The sequence below is a fragment of the Medicago sativa genome, chromosome 3, assembly GCF_051527215.1.
Source record: "Medicago sativa cultivar Bolivia chromosome 3, Bolivia_mono, whole genome shotgun sequence".
NCBI classification, from domain to species: Eukaryota; Viridiplantae; Streptophyta; class Magnoliopsida; order Fabales; family Fabaceae; genus Medicago; species Medicago sativa.
In genome coordinates, this window is record NC_140751.1 from 62,002,181 (window position 1) to 62,024,761 (window position 22,581).

The window sequence follows — 22,581 nt, forward strand, 5'->3', positions numbered from 1 at the left end:
CCCCCCTTTTCCTGCATGTTTTGTTAATTTTGATGTTCATACCCCCCTGCTGTGTTAGAATCGCATAAAAGATTCCAAATAAATTTCCGAGGATTTTCTTGTTACTCTTTGATGGTTCTTGATGACTTTTGCACGTTAATTTTGATCGGAAAATATGTGAAAAATCTTGTCGCTTCAATGTTTTAACTTTGGTAAAAATCTTGTTAAAGAATCTTTAAGATTTTGTGTTTTTTCTTTCTTGTGATTAATGCTGGCATTTGAGACTTGGCCTTTGGGAAATAATTGCATGTTAAAAATCTACTTCAAAATATATGTGCGATGATTCTTTGTTATTGGTTCTTTTTTTTAAACCTTGTGGAATCTTGACGTGTTTTGAACTTGATGCCTTGGCCTATGTTTGTGGCATTGAACATGTGATTTTTTTGTGATGATTTACATCATGAAAATTGGAGTTTGCATGCTGTTTTGGTTTGAATTTTGTGAACCTTGTGTTTGGTAAATAATGTGAAAATTTTTTGTGAAATAAAAGTGCATAAAGAGCTTGAAAATCTTATAACTTTTGGCATGTTAATTTTCCTTGGTTCTCATATTTGTTCCCTTGAAATGAATCACTTGAAATGTCGTAATGTTGTGAGAATCTAGGCCTTGAGCTTGCCTTAGGATTATATTGAATTTCAAGTCCTTTTGTCACTTTTTGCTAAAATTGTTAGTTTACTTTTCTTGCAAGTTACAAATAGCTTCACTATGCTTTTTTAATCCTAGTTTCTATATCATTTGTGCTACTAACCCTTTCATTTCATGTTTCATTCATCCATGAGCATTTCATTTCCCTCTTATATTCTTAGTCTTTACTTTCTTGCAATTTAATTTCATGCAAAAATTAGAATGTAATACTTAGGATTTTTTGTACTTTACTTTTATACAATTTCAATTCTTGCAAGACCATAGAATGTATCTAGGCCAATGATGTAATAAGGACAATGGACTCTAATGATGTACACCGACACAAGCACCGACACATGCACACACCTCACTTTAGATATATGGCTAGGATATGCATGTTTAGATGTATGTTTAGGATTGTATGTTTAGATGAATGCTTAGGATTTACACTTAGAAAAAATCAATTTTCAAAAAAAATATATGAACAACATCACTCAAATCTCTTTTCATAATAAACCTTGGGATCCAAAATCCCATTGTATTCTCTTTTATTTTCTTAATCAAATTTTAACGAACCTTAACCATACTTAGACCCTTTTGCAAGATAACTAATCAAACCTCACTTTTTTCAATCTTATGCCTTTAAGGCCTCTCAATCTCCATTCTTCAAAATTCCAATTTTCAAACTTAAAATCAACCAACAAAAAACAAAAACATTTTTTGGAAGAGAACTACGGTGGATTTGATCCCTTAAACGGGTACGTAGGCAGGGAACCAATATTCCTTCAATTCAAATAAAATAAGAATTCAAACACTTTCTTCTCCCTCCAATTCTTCACTTAGAAACTCTTAGGCTTAATATCACTTTTCAAAATAGCATTTAAAAATAAAGCGCGCGCGTAGAAATTAAAGACGGTTCCTATAGGATACTATAGTCGTTATGGGTGCCTAACACCTTCCCGTAGCGAAAACAACTCCCGGACCTCGATTCTCAAGGGTTTTGCTTATTTTTCCCTTCCCAAGAAAAAAATGAGATATCAACGGTTAAAAAGGTTCAAACGTAATCAATGTTTGACACCCGAAAACCAAGATAAAACACAACAAGTATCATCTCCTACATTGAAGAAAAATTTCTTGGGTTGATTAGGATTCTATTTGTTTGGTGAAGAAGTATGATGGCTTGGGGGTTAGGAGGATGAGGGAGTTAAATTTTGCTCTTTTAGGAAAATGGTGTAGAAATCCTTATTATCAGACTTAATTTGACTCAAGGAATTTCTTCTAAAGGTTTCTGTTTTTGTTTGGCGTCTTCTTCGCAATCGGATTTCTACCAAGGATAATTTATTCAAGCGAGGCATCATGCATTGGGATTCACAACTTTGTGTGAGTGGGTGTGGCAATACTGAATCGGAAAATCATTTTTTTGTCGGCTGAGATCGTTTTGGTTCTATTTGGTAGCTTGTTCGCAATTGGCTTGGTATATCATCGGTTGATCCATTTACTACTTCGGACCACTTTACTCAATTCGATTAATTAGGGGGCATTCTAAAATGCGATGGTTTGTTATGTATCTAATTTGGTTCGTTTGTGTTTGGTTAACTTGGAAAGAGAAAAACTGTAGAATCTTTGGTAATAATGATATGTCTGAACCAACTTTTGGAGAAAATTAAGTTACTTTTGTATTGGTTGCTGAAGGCAAAGTACACTAATTTTGTCTTTGGTTATCGTAGCTGAAGGCAAAGTACGCTAATTCTCTCCTTTTCATTGTGTACTTTTCTTTATGAATTGTTTTGTTTTCTAAACTCTTATGTTCTGTTATGGTACATTTTGTACTATGTATAATACATTTTTGTTGGTAATATATCCTATTTTACCTTCTTAAAAAAACAAATATATTTTTTGTAATTTGGGTTCTTCAATCATATTTTGACTAATGGAAGTGTGACATATGGACCTAATTTAAAAAAACTTAGTTCATGGACCAAATTAGATATATGGACCAAATATATTCTTTTACTTTATAGGCTTATATAAATTTTTCAAATTAAAATAGTGTCGGGACCTACAAGGAATTAAACCTTTACATTTCTGCAAATTTAATTTTCATGCACTTTAATTTTCATGACCCTCATATCTCAACATTTTATTTTATTTTTACGCAAGTTCAAATCTAACCTAAGACAATTGTAAAATAACTATTAGTGTAGTCATTATTTTTTTTGAAGAAACTAAAATGAAATTTATTCAAAACGTAAAGAATCCCATCTAGCACAAGGAATGCTAGGCTAGGATACTTAAAAGCAACATACAAAGCAAAAGTGTGCCGTATACACACAGAACACTCAAACAAACACTCATACATCAAATGCAAATTTCTAAAAACAAACCAAAAACAACCTCCACTGAGGGCCCCTGAAACCAATAAAAACTAAAACCCCAAAACCACAAGTCTAACCGCCCTCCAAAATAACCATCAAACCTACCAAAAAACTGTGCAACCACACCTTGATTCTCTTCTGCAGCTCAACGCATTTAAGCACATGTAAAATCACCACCTAGAAAACACATAGTTCAATTCTTGAAACAAGCTACACTGTCTAACATCCATGTATTTGAGAAAGTCCATCAACAACAAACTCATAGAAGAAAACCCACAAAAAACATAACCACCACTAGCCACCACAAGCACAACCACAAAAACCAAGATCACCATCACCAAAACTACCATTAACAACCACAAAAACCATCATTACTCCACACCAAAAACCAGCACCAGCCACTGTAACACCCCGTTTTCCCAACGTAAAAATTTCATAATTAAAAATCAGAGTAATTCAACTTTAACGGAATGCTACACTTCTTAAAAATTCATAAACTGAATAAATAGCAATTTATTCTTCAAAATCATTTAACATAAGTAATTCAAAACTTCGCAGCGGAATTAGTTCATTCAACATAAAAAGTCTTTGGCACGCAGGCCTCATCATAAAAATCTCAAGTCTTGTTCAACATTTATTCATAAAAATCCATAAGTAATACGTAAGGAATAGAAATAGAAGACATAATCTCATCCCGTTACGTATCAGAGCACCTAAGACACACTTGTGAGGAGTCCACTCACGACCGCAACTAATCCTGGTTACCTGCAAGTTACCCATACGAAGAGCAACATTTCCAAGCAGAGGGGTGAGATTTCTCAAACAATAATATTAAGCACATAAATCATATAAAGTACATTCAACAACTTAAACATCTTATAATTCAATAATCATATCTAACAACTTAAACTTCCTTAACTAGTGTCATTATCTTCTTATATTGGTCGTAAAACTATCTTAATACTAATCATAAACATCTTCATATATTATCAATTACTAATCTTAACATCATCAAATAACATCAAATAATAGTCTCCAACAATCATCACATAGCATCAATATTAATCACAAACGTCACCACATTTCATCAAACATTATTTATAAGCATCAACACCTAATATCAAATATAATCATAAGAATCATCATGTAATTTCACATAAGTATTATTATCAAAACATAGCATTACTGAAAACAACTTCATAATCAAATTCGTAATCAACTTCATATATCAACATAATTATAACTCACGTAACATCTTATCATAAATCATTCGTCTTCATTCATCATAGACTTCATTAATAACTTATCAACTTGACATCTCAACATCTTAACAACTTTGACTCGACTATGCAACTTCTACTTCTCAAATCATCTTAAATCATCTTAGACATCTTCATTATGCATGTGGTACCACCAGGGCATTAAGCCCTCTTCTCTAAGGTCATAAAGGACCTGTCGGGCATTGAGCCCCCATCTCTAAGGTCATAAAGGACCTGTCGGGCATTGAGCCCCCATCTCTAAGGTCATAAAGGACCTGTCGGGCATTAAGCCCCCATCTCTGACTATGCAACGACACAACTCTAATGCAATGACATAACTTTCGTACAACTTAGACAACTTCATGAAAATCTATGACATCCTAACATCTTGACATCTTGGCAACATAACATCTTAATAACTTGATGACTTCATAACGACTCGACGACTTAACAACTCTTATCATCTTAACGTCTTAACATTTTAACATCTTAGCATCTTGACAACATATGGATCACATAAATAATTCATGTCATATCATAATATAACAATATCAAATGATAATAAACAACATCTTAAAACATCATATTCATCAATCATAAACAACTTCATATAACATCGTATTTAAACATCAACAATAATTCTCTATGTATCTTTGTAAAAACATAATAAATTATCCACAACATATTTTCATGTCAAACCAAAGCTACTGGAAAGATATCACAAATATCAACAACTTTCATGTTTACAACAAGGATCAATTCAAAACAGAAACATATGAACAAAACACAAAAACATGAAAAAGAGAATGTTGTCACCGTACAATTTCGCTAAGACCTCCATGTAGTATTTTCATCATAACTCAAAGACCAAACATCATTTTCACGTCAAACCAAAGCCACTAGAAAGCTAACATAATTATCTAAAATTTTCATGTTTAGGCCTAAGACCAATTCTGTACCGATCAATACCTGTTTTCATTTTAAATTCGGAAAAGTTGTTCTGAAAGTCCATAAAAATTCACTGTGACCTACGTGCAGTAATTTGACCATAACTCAAGTTCTATAAATCGTTTTGACGTGAGACCAACGACATTAGAAAGCTAACATCCATACCTACAACTTTAGTGTTTACACCTAAGACCAATTCCGCACCGATCAATACCAGTTTTAATATCAAAATTCGGGCAGAATGCAGATTTTCTTCAAGTTTCACCTAATCTCATGGTGCTAACCTCAAAACTACTTCCAATAATCATCCTATGGATTATCTAAGGTCTGTACACAATTTCTACATCAATTCAACAAGTTTTCATCATCTAATCATCAAATCTCTCTCAAAACCCTAATTCTCAAATTCTCACAAACTCTCCCCAACTTGTTAGATGTAATCTAATGATTTAACAACTTAATATGAATGCAAGATAGTCTCACCCTCACCTTAGATTAATTCCTGAATCAGCAGCAGCGTTCTTCTTTCCTAAGGTATTCTCCTCTTCTCTTGACTTTTCTCTTCTCTTCTCTTCTCTTCTTTCTTGTTCTCCTCTTTTCCAAAAAGCGGTTTTTGGTAAACTCTTTCTAACCTAAGCATCTCTATTTATAATACTAAAATATTCTTCCCAAATCTATTTAGGCCCAACAACTTATTCTTCTTTCTATTCTAACCTCCAATTTTACGCACACTAATAATCCTCATATTCTAATAAATAATATTTCTCTACTAAATATATAATAATACACCAAATAACAAATATATATCTATAACAATTAACAAATATATTATGCTAGTAAATACCAACATATAACATAACAAAATATCGCTCAACAAAATATATTAACTAAATTATAAAAAGACATCTAATCTCAACAAATCATATATCCCTCATATACATCATATAAATATATAAATATATTCTAAAACTAATTAAAATAATTAAATAAAAAAGAGGGCGTTACAGCCACCACGAGCATCACCACCAAAAATCAACACCAGCCACCACGAGCATCACCACCAAAAACCACCACTTTACATTCAAATTTCCGACCCAACAACAACAAACCACATTATTTTACCAACACCAATAACTACCCACATCACCATTAACTCAAAATAACACCAACAACCGTCACCTTATGTTGCTAACATCAACCACCACCCGCACCACCGTTATCTCAAGATGAGCAGGACGATACAAATCAAACTAAAACTCCTCATGTACACACCACCACGTCAACACCTTAACACGAAAACAACAACGAAAAACAGCCCACAAAACCGAATCACCACCACCACCACGCAGAACCACCACCACATCACCACCATGACTCACCGGCGCAGCCAAAAAAAATAACAAACAATAGAATAAAAACACACAACCATAAACAACAGCATCACAACATTGACGGAGCTCGGGAACAACAATACCCAACAATTAACAACACCAAAAACTCAATGAAATGAAGCGAAAGAGAACCAACACAGCTCCGGATCTAAGCAAAAACTCAGATCAAACCATCAAGAAACCGAAACACAACCCACGTCCCTTGTAAAGTCGCCGGCGAGAACGTCGGAGGAGGGTTAGGAACTGGTCTCGACGGCACAACATTGTACGAGAACAAAGGAGAGAACGACGAACTAGAAGCAACCCCACCTACAGAAACCAAAAACACATAACAACATCGCAAACTGGATCCAAAACCATCTAAGAACGGTGGCAATGCGACGGATCCGGAAAGAGATGTGGCGGGGTGGAAACGGTGGTGCGGAGAAATGGATCTCGTCGCACCACCACTGATGAAGGCTACATCGTAACACAAGTATGAATTTGAAGGTGGATAGAAAAAGGGTACGGCTGTTGCCATTATTAATATTAATTTCTCATACCCAATTTTTTTTTTGAAGAAAAACTGTATTTAGATGAGTTTTACTATAGGACAAGTCGTTTGGGATAATCCGAGTTTGATTCTTAGGTGCAACAATTATTGGACATAGTATACTTACGTAACGATCAAACTTCGGATTACTAGAGTCTCTTTTCTTTTCTCTGGTAACCAGAGGATTAACATAAAAAAAATTGTTTAGATGTGTATTTGTGTCTACATACGTACATACATAATCATTAATATCACTTTTCCTTTGTGAATTCAATGGTCAATTTTTTTTTCTTTTCAAGTAGCTTAGTGACTAGAAATTCACCTCTTAAAGATGAATAAGAGGGATATACAAAGTTAGAACCTTAACCCATGTATATTATAATTATTGTCCATATCAATTGAGTTAACCTCACAGAGATCGAGTAGTGTCACTTTCATTAATAATAATATGAGTAATACTAGCAACACTCTCTCCAATACTCACTTTCTTATTGGTTTAAATCATGTGGGTCTACACTTTGAAAATTGAACCCACACAAAGTGGTGGGACATACATTGATTTCATCCAATAAAAGAGTGAGTGCTAGAGAGAGTGTTGAAAAGTGAGTGTTGCTAGCGAGAGTGTTGAAAAGTGGGACATACATTAAAAATATGAGTAATGCTAGAGAGAGTGTTGAAAAGTGAGTGTCGAAAAGTGATACATACATTAATTTTTGAAAAAAAAAGGTGTAGGTAAAGTGTATTCCTCTCACTAAATTACCTTGACAAAAAAAAAAAAAAATCCTTACACGTATAGGTTTGATGGCATATTTACTTTCTTTTTGCTATTTTATAGGTGCTATTTTTTTTTAGGGAGATAGGTGCTAATTTTTGTTAAAGAATATACGACGCATACAAATTCTCCATTTTCAACGAAGTTTTTTTTTCTTCATCCGTATGAATCAATGATCAAACTTCTAATTACTCCCTCGTCATAAATTATATGATATTTTGACCATTTCAAATGTATTAAGAAATTTAATTAATTTTGTATGAGAAAGAAATATTGAGTTGTTATACAAAATTGTCCTTAATAAATGATATGTGAAAGATAAATTAAAAAATTAAAAGAAAAGAGAGTAATAAATAGTTAAAGATAAAATAGAAAAAATAATATTAATGCTTCATTTGTATTATAAACGACATTTAATTTGGGACATTTTTTTCTTCTCAAAAAGATATATAATTTAAAACGGAGGAAGTATATATTTTCTTTAGAGTCCAAATTACTTAGTACTTTGACCAATTTATTGCAAGTTGATAGCATATTTGCTTTATCAAATTGTTTCTACACTCACATTTATCTTCTCTCTCAACATTTATGTTGTTCCTCACATTTTAGTCTTCCTTAAAAGAATGTTGCATTATTTAAAATATTTTACTCGATACATACTTTTTAAATTTAAAGTCACTAAAAATAAAAAGGATGAATCTGCGAATAAACTTACAACATCCATCTTAATAACATAAATCGGCAGAGTACTTATGCCTAAAAATATGATTATATTCAAGTCTCCAAAATACTCATGTCTTCGGATCTGCAACGTTGACGACGTCAAAATCATTGATTGGTTTTGCGCTTGCTCAAATCTAATATTTCAACTTGAATCAGATAAGCACTGCACTAAGACGGAAAATAAAAAACACATCACACAAAGATGAGAAATCAAAACAAACAGATTCATGAAAAAAGACGACGAAATCACAAAAATCAACAAAATAAAACGGAAAGTATGTGGAAATTACTTATTTGACTAAAATTGACTCTAAATCACTCCACTTCGATAGATAAAGAAGAAGGAAAATGGTGACGGTTAGGTTTTGGAAAAACGATTATTTTAATTTTTTTCTTTTATCCTTGTACAACTTTTCAATCACATCGATCTAATGTTATATCAATGTTACACCATTCAATATTATTATATCCGAAACATATTTTTTAAATTTGACCATTGAATTGTAAGTTTATAAATACAGATCATGTGTGTAAAATTTTGCTTAAATCACAATTATTTGATATACTATTGAGACATCCAAAGATTTATGGTGTTCAATAAAAACATGTACTCTTAATCTTTGCTGGTCTCTATAACCTATCAAATAATGCTAGATTTACTTAAAAATTTACACATATAATCTATATGATATAAACTTATAATCTAACGGTCAAAATTGATATATATATATATATATATATATATATATATATATATATATATATATATATATATATATATATATAACAAATATGAGTATATTAGTAGAAAACTATAGTTAATACTTATTTGATATTTTAAATAAGAAATAATGTGATATAAACAAATATTTTGTATATTAAAAGATAAAACAAATATTTCAGATATGAAGGGAGTTTACTTTTACATACCTTTCCTCTCACACTTATGATAATATACATTCTCTTTTACACTTTACCACTTTACACACTTTACCACTTTACTAATGATATAAACTTATAATCTAACGGTCAAAATTGATATATATATATATATATATATATATATATATATATATATATATATATATAACAAATATGAGTATATTAGTAGAAAACTATAGTTAATACTTATTTGATATTTTAAATAAGAAATAATGTGATATAAACAAATATTTTGTATATTAAAAGATAAAACATATATTTCAGATATGAAGGGAGTTTACTTTTACATACCTTTCCTCTCACACTTATGATAATATACATTCTCTTTTACACTTTACACACTTTACCACTTTACTAAAAAACAAATATTTCAGATATGAAGGGAGTTTACTTTTACATACCTTTCCTCTCACACTTATGATAATATACATTCTCTTTTACACTTTACCACTTTACACACTTTACCACTTTACTAATGATATAAACTTATAATCTAACGGTCAAAATTGATATATATATATATATATATATATATATATATATATATATATATATATATATATATATAACAAATATGAGTATATTAGTAGAAAACTATAGTTAATACTTATTTGATATTTTAAATAAGAAATAATGTGATATAAACAAATATTTTGTATATTAAAAGATAAAACATATATTTCAGATATGAAGGGAGTTTACTTTTACATACCTTTCCTCTCACACTTATGATAATATACATTCTCTTTTACACTTTACACACTTTACCACTTTACTAAAAGTAACATTTATCCGTTTTTTATTAGTATTAGCAGGAATCGAACTCAGTTTCTCATGGACCTTTCTAGTAATTTTTCTCACCAATACAAACGTTTCTTTCTGATTTTTTTGTTTGTTTCTTACTTATTAGGCTCAACAAGTGAGTGTCACGTGTTTTTGTTCATCTCAAGCCACATCAGTTACATTCATATTGGCTATATATTTTCACTTCAATAGACCCTCTTCTTCATTCAAGTGATCACACATCAATAGACCCTTCTGCAAATTGCATCTCTTTTGTAATTTCTCTCTCTCTCTCTCTCTCTCTCTCTCTCTCTCTCTCTCTCTCTCTCTCTCTCTCTCTCTCTCTAAAAATATTATCGTTTACTCTTTTGTGTTCATAACAATTTTTTCCGTGACCAAATCTTTTTCTTTATAAATTCTTGTATTTTTTTTGTTGAGTTTCTTATATCCATTTTGATGTAATCAATCTAATGTCATCTCTTGTTCTTGAATTTTGTGTCGAATATTTATAGATTTGTGAAGTGAGGACAATGGCAAATTCAGGATTTTGGATGAAGGTTAAGTTATTATTTAGTTGCATGTCCAAAAGCTCATCTCGTGGCAAGCACACACAAAATGGTATAATATTTTTTTTTTCTTCTACTACTAGCTTGTTCCTTTCAATCTTGTTTGAGTTTATGTCATTTTACTAGTTTTATAAAAATTACCTTAAAATAAAACTCAAATTGATTTGCTTGATACATTTCACGAAATTGGATTATCTATTTGGCTCCACCAAAATCTCAAGCATTAGATTAATCTAATGTCTAAGAATTGATTGGAGATTGAGATCGGGCAAAACAATATAAGCATGATTTGAACCTAGGGTTACAATTGTCGTTTTGATCTTTGATAATGAAAAAACATATAAACAAATGTGATTGATGTTATCGTATTTTGCATACAATAACAATGACTTCAAAATTAGGGATTCAAGGGTTCCAATTTACCTTTACTTTTCTTCTTCTTCTTCTTCACTTTTATTTTATATATTAAAATAGAGCAATGCTATATCTCTAGAAAAATAACATCAAGAATTCTTCAAGAATAAAGAATAGCCAATCACAATGCACTATTTACCACAATTCAAGGATGTGTGGCTGAAAAATAGGAAGTGGACAAATTAATCATCCAATTAAAATTTGCCAACTGTGTCTTGAAAAATTCTTGAAGCTATTTTTTTTGAGAAGTAGCATTTTCCATTAAAATATTCCAAGAGTTGAATTAAAATTGAAATTAAGAGAGAAAATATTTTTAATTTTAAAAAGATTATTTCATAAAAAAATAAATATATAGTGATAGAATGCATTTTTGGATTGACTCTTGTGTGTAACTTTAATTGTACTTATGGCACAAACTTTTTACTCTTTTTTTTCTTTGACTGAACAATTTTTTTTCTTTTCTCAATGAAACCGAACAAAATTCTTTAATTTCTAAATATTTTTAAAAGACTTTTGAATAATTTTTTTATTAATAACATTTAAAAAATTGAGGAATGAGACAAATATAATAAAATAAAATGACTCTATTGGCCATTTAACAACCATGCTTTATGAGATTTGAACTTTGAGGTTACAAAGTTTAATTTACGTGTTTACATTATAATTAATACCCCCTCTGATTCTTATCATAAAAAAAAAAAAAAATCAATTTTTAAGTTCATTGCACAACCGATGTATTTGGTCTATAATGAACTTAAAAATGATATATTTTTTTTTCATATAATATAACCGAAGAGATTATATATTCACTTCGCTACATCTCCGTCAGATCCCTATTTCTTTAAATCTTCTAGTGATTTTTAATTCCAAGCAGTATGATTCATCTGATCATCATTGTAAATATTTTAGTTTGATGTGATTCTAACATCACCTCTTATTTTGAATACAATTGAAAAACGACCTTTTTTTGGTAAAAAATATAAAATATTATATTACACTACATTGCAATCCAAGAACTTCTTAATTTATTCATTGGGATTAAATTAAGACTTCATGAATGTATCAATAATTAACGTATATATATACATGTTATATATGTTGTTGAATGTAGTTGATATTCTTTTATTGGATTGGGGGCATTCCTGATACTTTTTTTTCTTCTTAATAAGGGTATTCCTAATACTTATGTTTTGATATAATAAAATTATTATGTTGCTTGTTAATTTTATTTTTTTATTAATATGTTGCTTATTAAGTTTGACCTATTATAAAAAAAAAAGTTTGACCTAATATTTTTTTCTTGTAAATTTATAGATGATAAGGTCGTTGTTGGTGCTCAAAATTCTTCAACCAGCAGTAACACAAGATCACAAACTCCTAGTGGTGTACATTATTATTCCAATCTTAACCAATTTACGTATCAAGAACTTAAGTTAGCAACAGAACATTTCGCACCAGAATGTTTTCTTGGTGAGGGTGGATTTGGTTCTGTGTTCAAAGGTTGGATAGGTCGAAATGGGAGGATTTCTTCAAGACCTAGAATGGGGGTACCAGTTGCTGTAAAAACTTTAAACAAAGAAGGAAATCAAGGGCACAGAGAATGGCTTGTATGTATTTTACTAGACTTAATTCATATACACATCACAATAAAGAATTTTTACACTATCATTCGATCATAATCGTCATATAATTATAAATGTTTGGCTTTTAGAATACATATGATGGAATTGTGATTCATTTTACACTGACAATGCATACAAATTGAACTCACAGAATTATGTTAAACCTAATTGCGTTTTAATATTTTTGATAATAAACCTAATTGATTTGAGTGAAAACTTTATCTTTTTAATGTGTCATATATGTTGCAGGCTGAAATTAACCATCTTGGTGCTCTTCAGCATCCAAATCTGGTTAGACTTGTTGGTTACTGCATTGAAGATGAAAATAGGCTGCTTGTTTATGAGTTCATGCCAAAAGGAAGTTTGGAAAATCATCTATTTAAGAGTAAGTTTACAATTTGAACTTGATATAGTATTTTGTTAATTGTTTAAATGCATGGTTATATGCATTGGAAAAATATGTCCTAGATTGAACAATGAACAATCATATAAATATGTGATAGATACTTCGAAATATACAAAAAGATACCAAGTTAACCTAATGATATCTATTAATAGATAGGTTTTAATGTAACTTGTGGTATGAGTTATAAATGTCTTATACTTGATCTTTGTTTGATTTCATCATGAAAATCTATTAGAATATATTCAAGACCCTTTATAAAAGAAAAGTAGTAATGTTGTATATTTGTAGGACGATCTGCACCCCTTACATGGGCTAAGAGAATGAAAATTATGCTTGGTGCTGCAAAAGGTCTTGCATTTCTGCATGAGGAAGCTGAGAAGCCAATCATATATAGAGATTTCAAAACTTCTAATATCCTATTGGATTCGGTAAGTAAAATTAATGTATCATTTTCCATCAAAACCCTAATTTTATGATTCCTTCTAACTTAATTTATTTTCTATTTCAGGATTATAATGCAAAACTTTCTGACTTTGGGCTTGCTAAGGATGGTCCAATGGGAGACAAAACACATGTCTCAACACAAGTAGTAGGAACTCAAGGGTATGCTGATCCTGAATATGTCATGACAGGTTAGTACATTCAAATAATTACATATCATTATTTTTTCCATTTCATTTGTTGCTAGGATTAATGGTATGATTCTTGAGTCTAACTAAGGGCCGGTTCAATAATTTTGAATACTAAGTGAGGCTTAAAATAAGTTTTGATATATGAGGCCTATTTTGTCTTTAACATACGAGACCTTTTAGTTTACTAAATCTAATAAAAAATCATTTTCTGTTACTAGACCTAGAACAAGGACTTAAGTAGCTTTATCATTGGGCCGATCCTAGTCTGACTTATTTCTGACACATCTAAAATACTAATACCTTAATCAATAAATTAACCATGATCCTAAATCGCAGTTGTAGTTATACTTATGATGCAAAATTTAATATTGCGACAAAATATATATAAATATGTCGATGCAACTGCAATTGTGGCTGTTATACAGCTGGATAGACCTCTAAGACCTTTATAATGTGGTTTCGGTTGAAGTTGCATTCTATAACTTTGGAATTGATCTTCTTTAAATTTTACATGCAACATGACTAATCTTTATTGAGAACTTCTGGGGAACATAAAGTGGGTTCTCCCCTCCTTTTCTCCGCACACAAAAGCCAAAGATCGAACTTATGACCACTTATAAGGAGTCTAAATCTCCTACCACTTGAACCAATTCATTGTTAGTGTATAAGTTATCTCAATATTAAAGAGAAAACCTGGCTAAATTATAATTTTCATATGACATGCAATTTTATTTGCAAAAGTTATTTTCATATGAGTATTAAACTATTTTCACACGTACCCTTAGCTGTGGTGCGTTTATGATACTAGTTTATTCTCTATTATTTAAGATCTTATGCAAGATGGAACAATCTAACATAATATTATTATATGTTCTTATAGGACACCTTAGTTCCAAGAGTGATGTATATAGTTTTGGTGTGGTTCTCCTGGAGATGTTAACCGGAAGAAAAGCAATTGATAGGAAAAGGCCGGAAAATGAACAAACCTTGATTGAATGGGTAAAACCCTTCTTAAAAAAACCTGGAGGAGGGTTCTGTGAAGTAATGGATCCAAGACTTCAAGAACAATATTCAAAAAGAGGAGCATACAAAGCCATGAAGATAGTTGCGCGTTGCGTTTACCGTGATAAAAAAGCAAGGCCTTTAATGAGTGAAGTTGTAAAGGAGCTCAAAACTATCATTGATTACAACAATGATATTCCTTCTTCACCAATGCCATCACCATTATCGTTTAAGGTCTTGCATGATGGCACATCGTCTTCTAATTCCTCTAGACATGTTGGTGGCAGCAGCAGTGCTAATAAATGTGGTCCTAAAATTGGTTCATCATCTTCAGCTTCAACTCCATCAACTCCAGCCCGATTTAAGGATTCACCATTGAACTTTACTCCTCCTTTGCTTTCTCCGAATCCTCCTCGTGGTGGAAATCCATGAGATGTGGTATGTGATGATGCATCTGAATCTTATCTAAACAATTGATATTGTATATAGTTTAAGGTTAGTTTTTAAAGCTAAAGCTTCTATTATCTTTCATGGTTTGTTGATCAAAAGGTATAGGCTTTTGTAGGCCTTTGTCATCATTTGTGTAAATTATGAATCATGGGAAAAATGTTTAGGTTGATGGAGCTTTGATTGCTTCATATTGGTCTATTTGAATTTAAGACTCAATGTTATATAAATTGTAACAAATTCTTAATTGGTTTTCTTGTTATATCTTCATCAAACATATGCAAGACTATATGGAATTTAATAATCGAAAGGAAAAATAGATATCAAATCAACTTTAGCATTTAATTTCGTAAATGTTGGTTTTTTTCCTCTTAAAACTTGGAACAAATAAAATGAGTTTTTTCTTAAATAATTTGGGACGGAGGAATTACATTGATTTCAAATCAACTTTAGTAAAATACATATAACAATGACAGTGCATCGATAAAACTAATCTTTTTTATATGTAGTTTTTCATTTACCAATGCAGTTAAATTAATGTATGCGTATATTATCATAGTTACCTTAAATACTACATATTTTTTTCCATGATTTGCATTAATTGCATTAATTGCATTAATTGCATGCACCTGCTCCCTAGACTCAATACATTTTCAATGCATTGGTAATATACACATACGTTAATGTCACTACATTGGTAAGTAAAAAAATGCATTTAAGAGAGAAGTTTATGAAATCTGCGCAAACAATTAATGCATAAAATTGGAAAAATAGTTAGATTTTAATGCATTTTTTGTAGGGTTTTTCTAACATGTGCAACTTTGCACAATTTAAGTTGCAATTAATACATTTTATTATTGTCTCTCTCCTATTAACCCTTTTTTACTTTTCTCTATCATATTAATGATCCTTAAATTTTTTTACCATCATCATCACAAGCACAAGTCTATCATCACCAATAATCATTACCACCGTAACAGTCATTTCTCCATCAACAAACACCGCACTAGCAAACTCCGGCAACGTTGAATCCGGTAACCGAAATCTCCACGATCACTATCCCTTACCATGATCTTCTTCACGCCGCCTGGTTGGATCTACACGGTGTGATTCCTCACCTCTCCGATTCCCTCCGTCTCTGCCACAACGGAAAACATTCATGTGATTCCTCCACTGCCATATCGGTGTCTAATGGAAATGTAAGTTCTAACACGCGTCTGAACACGTGTGGGAGACATTGTAACTTTGAGGATCATATAGTGCTTTGTTGGTAGTGTTCTCAATCAGAATCATCATAATCCGCATAGGCTTAATCGAAAAGAAGGATTGAAGAAATGTGTTTAAAGTCTGCCACCACCCATAACTATCACCACCGACGAACGCTTTTTCTCTTCCATTGACATTTTTTTTGAAGGATTCGATTGAGAATCAAAAAGAACTATTCTTCAGCTTCTTGGTTTCTTTCATCTCATTTCTTCTTTTTATTTTTTCGGAAGAAAATAAAATCTATTGTGATGATGATGGTAAATTTTTTTAAGGCTAATTAATATGATTAATATGATAGAGAAAAGTCAAAAAAGGTTAATATGAGAGAGACAGTAATAGAGGGTATTAACTGCACCTTAAACGGTGTATAGTTGTACAGGTTAGAAAACCCCTTTTTGGTATACACATGCTTTAAGATCATTGCATTGGTAAATGATAAAATATATTTAAGAGAGAAGTGTGTGGAATTGTAACATCTTACTCGTCGGCAATAAGAATTTTACCTATCGGACGTGTCAGAGATAAAGTGTTCGGGAATGTTATTTACGACGAGGAATGTCTGGTGATGCAATATCAATGAAACAAGGGTTGGTTATCAGTGTCAGTATAAACACGTTTAAGACCAAGGGCATTTTGGTAATAACACATGAGGAGTATATAAGTGTTGGAGGTTACAAACATTTCATTTAGTCATGCTCTTTCTCTCTCTAGGTTTTTGATTAAGAAATTCTCTCCTCCTTCTCTCTACAATGTCGCCATCTTCCCTCTCTAATCCACCAATATTTCCAAGTTTTATGTAATTGATGATCAAGCATGAATCATGGTGATTTAGCAAGCAAGAAAGCAACTAGAATTGGATTGGTGTTGCATTGAAGCTTTAGAATGTGTTGAGCAAGAGTCTCAAGAGCTAGGGTTTGATTTGGGAAGTTTGGATCTTGAAGCAATTACAAGAATCATGTTAAGGTGAGTTCAATTAGATAGTTTAACCTATCTTTGGGTTGTGAAATTCTAGTAAGAAAACGTGAATTATGCTAAGTTTTGTATAGTAAGATTTTAGTACCCAAATGCTAATTCTTGTCATATTTATGTTAATTGTTGTCATGCAAATGTTATGAACTGTTTTTATGATGTTTTGGATGAATAATGTGCATTAGATTGCTTGAGAAAAAAAGATTTTTATGTAAAATACGTTTTTTTGGAAAAACAGGGCTGAAGAAACTCGCTAATAGCCAAAGTTTTGCTAATAGCGAAATTGCTCAGCAGCATTTGGCTATTAGCCAACTTGGAGCCAAAAATCTGAAGAAACTCGCTAATAGCAAAAAATTTGGCTAATAGCGAAATTGCTCCAGCAGCATTTGGCTATTAGCCAAACTGGGGGCGAAAATGACAGCTTTTCAAAAAGTTGTCTGCTCATCCCTAGCGTCCGTGATGGCTTCCGGGGGTCGTATTCACGGTCTTTTATACATAAAAAAGCCCTAAATATCATCTAATCAATGCACATTACATCGAACGATTCTTGAAATGAAAATCATGGACAATCTTAAAATATATGACAAGAATGGCCCAAGAGAGTCTAGGTATGTCTATGTTCGGGTAGCGGATAATCTAAGAATGGGAAAACCATAGAGCCTTGACGTAGGTTGTTGAGAACTAGTATGTTATCATGAAGCATAAGTATGTTAAGCTATGTATTGATAAGTTAAGCAAGTGACGACTCACCGCTAAACGAGTAGGTTACTGACTCATGGTGACCATCCAAGTAAGTTAAGTGTAAGCTCTTCACATATGTTCAAGACTCTAAGTAAGATGTAGGTGTCGTGTCTTTCCGTTATCCACGCCAAGGGGGATACGAGAGGTTCACGCCAAGGGGGACGGGATACGCTTCGCAAGGTAGGCCCACACGACACTGAGAGGAGTCCGATGTACCTTAGCTAGGAATTCATCTGTAAAATAAGGGATTGTACTCAGGGTCACTCCACCCGATACACTCCGTAAAATGAACCAAGATAATGTTGTTTGTTACACGCTAACCTCTAACATAATGAATGACTATGAATACAATATGATATGATTATGATATGTTATGAGACAAGTGTAAGCTTGTGTACTAGGATAAGTTCATAAAGATATGATGTCAACGATCTTAGTATCTCCCCGATTGTCCAGTTCATGAACATGTTATGAATGATTTATGATTAGGTCTTGGTGCGTTTATCTTATCTAGACGTAGCGGTCCTAGGTTCCCTTGACCGCCATGACATGTAGAATGTAAGGCAAGACTTATAAGTCATGATACATAGAAACTTATGACGGCGCTAGTATGCACGACCGTCTAGGTATGCATGTCCTACACACGTATAATCAACTGAATGGTTGTATTGTAGACCTGTGGTGACCCTAGGTTTCCCCCGAGGTTTACCTATAGCCTAGGATTAGGTAGAACTCACTGAGACATTATGTCTCATCCCAATCCTTATTTATTTTAGATCAGCAGGTTGGTTTAGCATGATGTAGAAGGCTTATGGCCGAATGGATAATCAACAAGGACTCGTTAGTATCCGCTGCAGGATGTTCTTATGGATTCAAGAGTGTTTTACTATGCTTTGGATAGATAGTGTTGTATTACTCTATGTACGATCGCGAATTGTTGTGTATAATATTCATTCGAAGTCTTTATGTTGTAAATTTTAATGTATCTAGTACTGAAGATAATGCACATGCTAAACTTTCTAGATACATTTAGTGTGGGCGTTACAGGAATCAACACACAATTAATGCATAGAATTGAAAAAAATATGACAAACCGTATTTAAGAGATGTTTTTTGACTTACAGGTTTCACTCTTTAGATGAGACTCTCCGAGCCGGGACTTCTATAAGTCTACCACCATTCGAACCAATGTCGCCAACCACTTTCACTTTACAAAACTACACTGATCTTTTCTAGTCAAACCCCTATATCAGTTAGGATTAGAGATCCTTGTATTTATAGGATTATTCTTACATGGTCATAAGAGCAAATGCATATTTCTTAGGCACACTCACAAAGTGTTAATTCTGCCTTTTCGACATTTAAAAATAATCAAAAAATTAATTCTATACTTACCTTTTTTTGTTTAACTATGATAACTTATGTAACTTCGTGTTGTCAGTGATTTTTTCATGCTAAGGACACCAAATTTGGAGACCATATCCATTTTTTTCCCTCTAATTTTTGTTGGAAGATAATTGTTGTGAGAATCGATGGAGTGAATGTGAAGCTGTCAAAAAAAAAAAACTCATCATGGGTTGATCCGTCAAACTCTAAAATGTCGTGGTGCTAACCTATTTTATATATTTAGTCTGTCTTTGGTTTAACTTTGTCTTACATTGTAACTGGTTTTGTGAATTCATAAGCATTGACACTTGTGGTCGAATGTGCGTCTAATGTCTGAAAGTCATATTTAAGATACACAACCTTTTACTTTATATGAAAGTAGTCAAAGATAGCATTCAATATTGTTAATTTCTATGATATACTACCTCTGTCCCTAAATATTGGAGTCTTTTGCAAAAATCACGGAGAAGAAAGTTGGTTGTAATATTAAATTTGTATAATTACTATTGTTTTTATAATTTTATCCTTAAGAGAGAGAGTTAATTTATGTTTTCAACATAATATTTATTGTTGATTGAAGAAAAAGATGCAAAATAAATAAGTGTATGTTACTCCCTCCGTTTCAAAATGAGTGTCGTTTTAGGTGTTTACACACATATTAAGAAATGCAATGATTAAGAGAAAGAGAATGGTTATTTTACCAAATTATCCTTATTAACTATTGGTTAGTTTTAAAAGTAATACTTTGGAAGTAGTGTGCAGAGTATTAATTGGAGGGTACAATTGAAAAGAAAAAGTTATTATTGCATTGGAAACTGAAAGCGACACTCATTTTGAAACAAATTTTTTTGGCTAAAGCGACACTCATTTTGAAACGGAGGGAGTAGTAAAGAAATAATTAATATACTTGGAAATATCAAAGGGGTCTTATAAATAGGGACAAATTTTTTTCTCAAAAGAGTCTTATAGTACATAGTAAGCCTTCTAATCGCTTTATGTAGAGATTATTACTTCCTCTTTAAAGGATAAAGGTTAACGTCTCTACGCATGCAATAATCACAAATGCTTATGCTTCTTCAAACTAAAATAAAAATAAGGCTAGAAAAAAATGTATATCTTAACCAACAACTTTAATAATTTAAATAAACATTATTACAATTTATGTGCAATTCAAATTGCAATTCAAATACAACTATTTCTTTAACTAAAATTGTGACTTAAGTTATTCATAGTTTCCTTCTTCGCTGCTTGTTGTAGGTTTTTATCCTATAACTTAATTTATAGAAGTATATTTTCATAATTAAGTGGTGACATGGTTGTTCTCCATCCTTAAAAAAAAAAGACATTGTTATTGACCAATCAGAAAAGAGAAAAACATAGTTGTCATAAAAGACATTGTTGTAGGTATATATAGAGTTGTGTTATTTGAACAACCATTTAGATGACAACTTTTATGACAACCATAAATTTACAAAGAAATTGAGGTATTGACACAAAAATCAAAACAATAAAGAGAAGAAAAAGAACATAATGTGGGTATGAGAGAGAAAGTTGTCACAAAAATTGTCAAAAAACAGTTGTACAAATATCATTTCTCTATACTCCCTCCGTCCTAAATTATAAGGAAAAAAACTATTTTCTTTGTCCCAAATTATAAGCAAAACAGACAAATTTTTATCATATTTAATTATGTTTTTTCAAAAAATTATCTTTTCCAAAGGAAAATTAAATGCAAAGTGCATTCAATTTGCTATCTTTTTCATTTTCTCTATAATCAACTACCAATGAAAATTGTTTTTACATCTTTCTATAAAACTTATTTCAAAGATAACACAAAAATCTATGTTACAAACTACTGTGTTTTAGTTTTCTTAATAAGTGTGATTTTTTTCTTCTTATAATATGAGACGGAGGGTCAATTATTTGAGAGTGAGAAAACCTATTCTTATTTGAGAGTGAGAGGGTCAATTATCAGCCCTTAGATTAAAATTAATGGTTAAAATTAAATCATCTTATTAAATGAGTTAAATGAGTCAGGTGACACTCTCTCTTTCCTCTTACGTTTTTCTCCCTTCTCACCTTTTACAAAAAAGTCACACGACTATTTTAATTGAGTGTTTTAATCTTAACCATTAATTTTAATCTAAAGGCTGATAATTAACCCTTACTCTCACATTAAAATGCACTTTCTCATTAGATGGGATGAGATATGGAGAGATACATGTGTCATTTAAAATAAAGCTTTTAATCTAATGGTTGAAAAATATTCTCATCATTCTCATATAAGACAGTTATTCTCATATGATATGTCATATATATCCACCACCAAAAAATATGATATGTCCTATATATATAAAATTTTGAACTTAACTGGAACTTCCTCGCGCAATGACAGCGAAAATTACTACAAAAGCCGATCATATCATCAGGACAAGTTTTTTGACAAAGATGTTTAAAGTCCTCAAGACAAGGATAAATAAAATCTGTGTTGTATAACAAGAAGTAAAGAGTGTTATGAAAATGAATAAAAAGTTGTGTATAAAGTAGTGCAAAAACTCTAAGAAATTAAAATAGAGAAAGGGATTACCAGAGTTTACAGCCCTAACAAGAAAAAATATGAAAACAAAGAAGATCATAAAGTAAACAAGCTTGATCATTTTTGTCATATCTTTTCTCCTTCTGATGTAAAAAACATAAAACAGTTTTTATATGTTGGGTTAATTATGTTTCTAGTCCCTATAA

The 22,581-nt window shown here is 31.5% G+C and overlaps 1 protein-coding gene and 1 long non-coding RNA gene across 2 annotated transcripts; one reads left to right on the forward strand and one right to left on the reverse strand.

Moving 5' to 3' along the window:
• Positions 1–14,868: 14,868 nt before the first annotated feature.
• On the forward strand, positions 14,869–15,684 carry LOC146938935 (serine/threonine-protein kinase PBL36-like). Its single transcript, XM_085757380.1, has one exon. It carries the CDS (start codon positions 14,869–14,871, stop codon positions 15,460–15,462), a length of 594 nt encoding a protein of 197 aa, XP_085613506.1. The 3' UTR covers positions 15,463–15,684.
• Positions 15,685–20,950: 5,266 nt separating this feature from the next.
• Positions 20,951–22,581, reverse strand: LOC146938936 (uncharacterized). Its single transcript, XR_015031450.1, has 3 exons — positions 22,427–22,581; positions 22,211–22,322; positions 20,951–21,167 (listed from the first exon to the last, which is right to left on the reverse strand). It is a non-coding gene; the product is annotated as an uncharacterized LOC146938936 (long non-coding RNA).

What these genes read in the sequence shown, in the direction of transcription:
- LOC146938935 (XM_085757380.1), top strand. Translation starts at nt 14,869, where the DNA reads ATGGAACAATCTAACATAATATTATTATATGTTCTTATAGGACACCTT.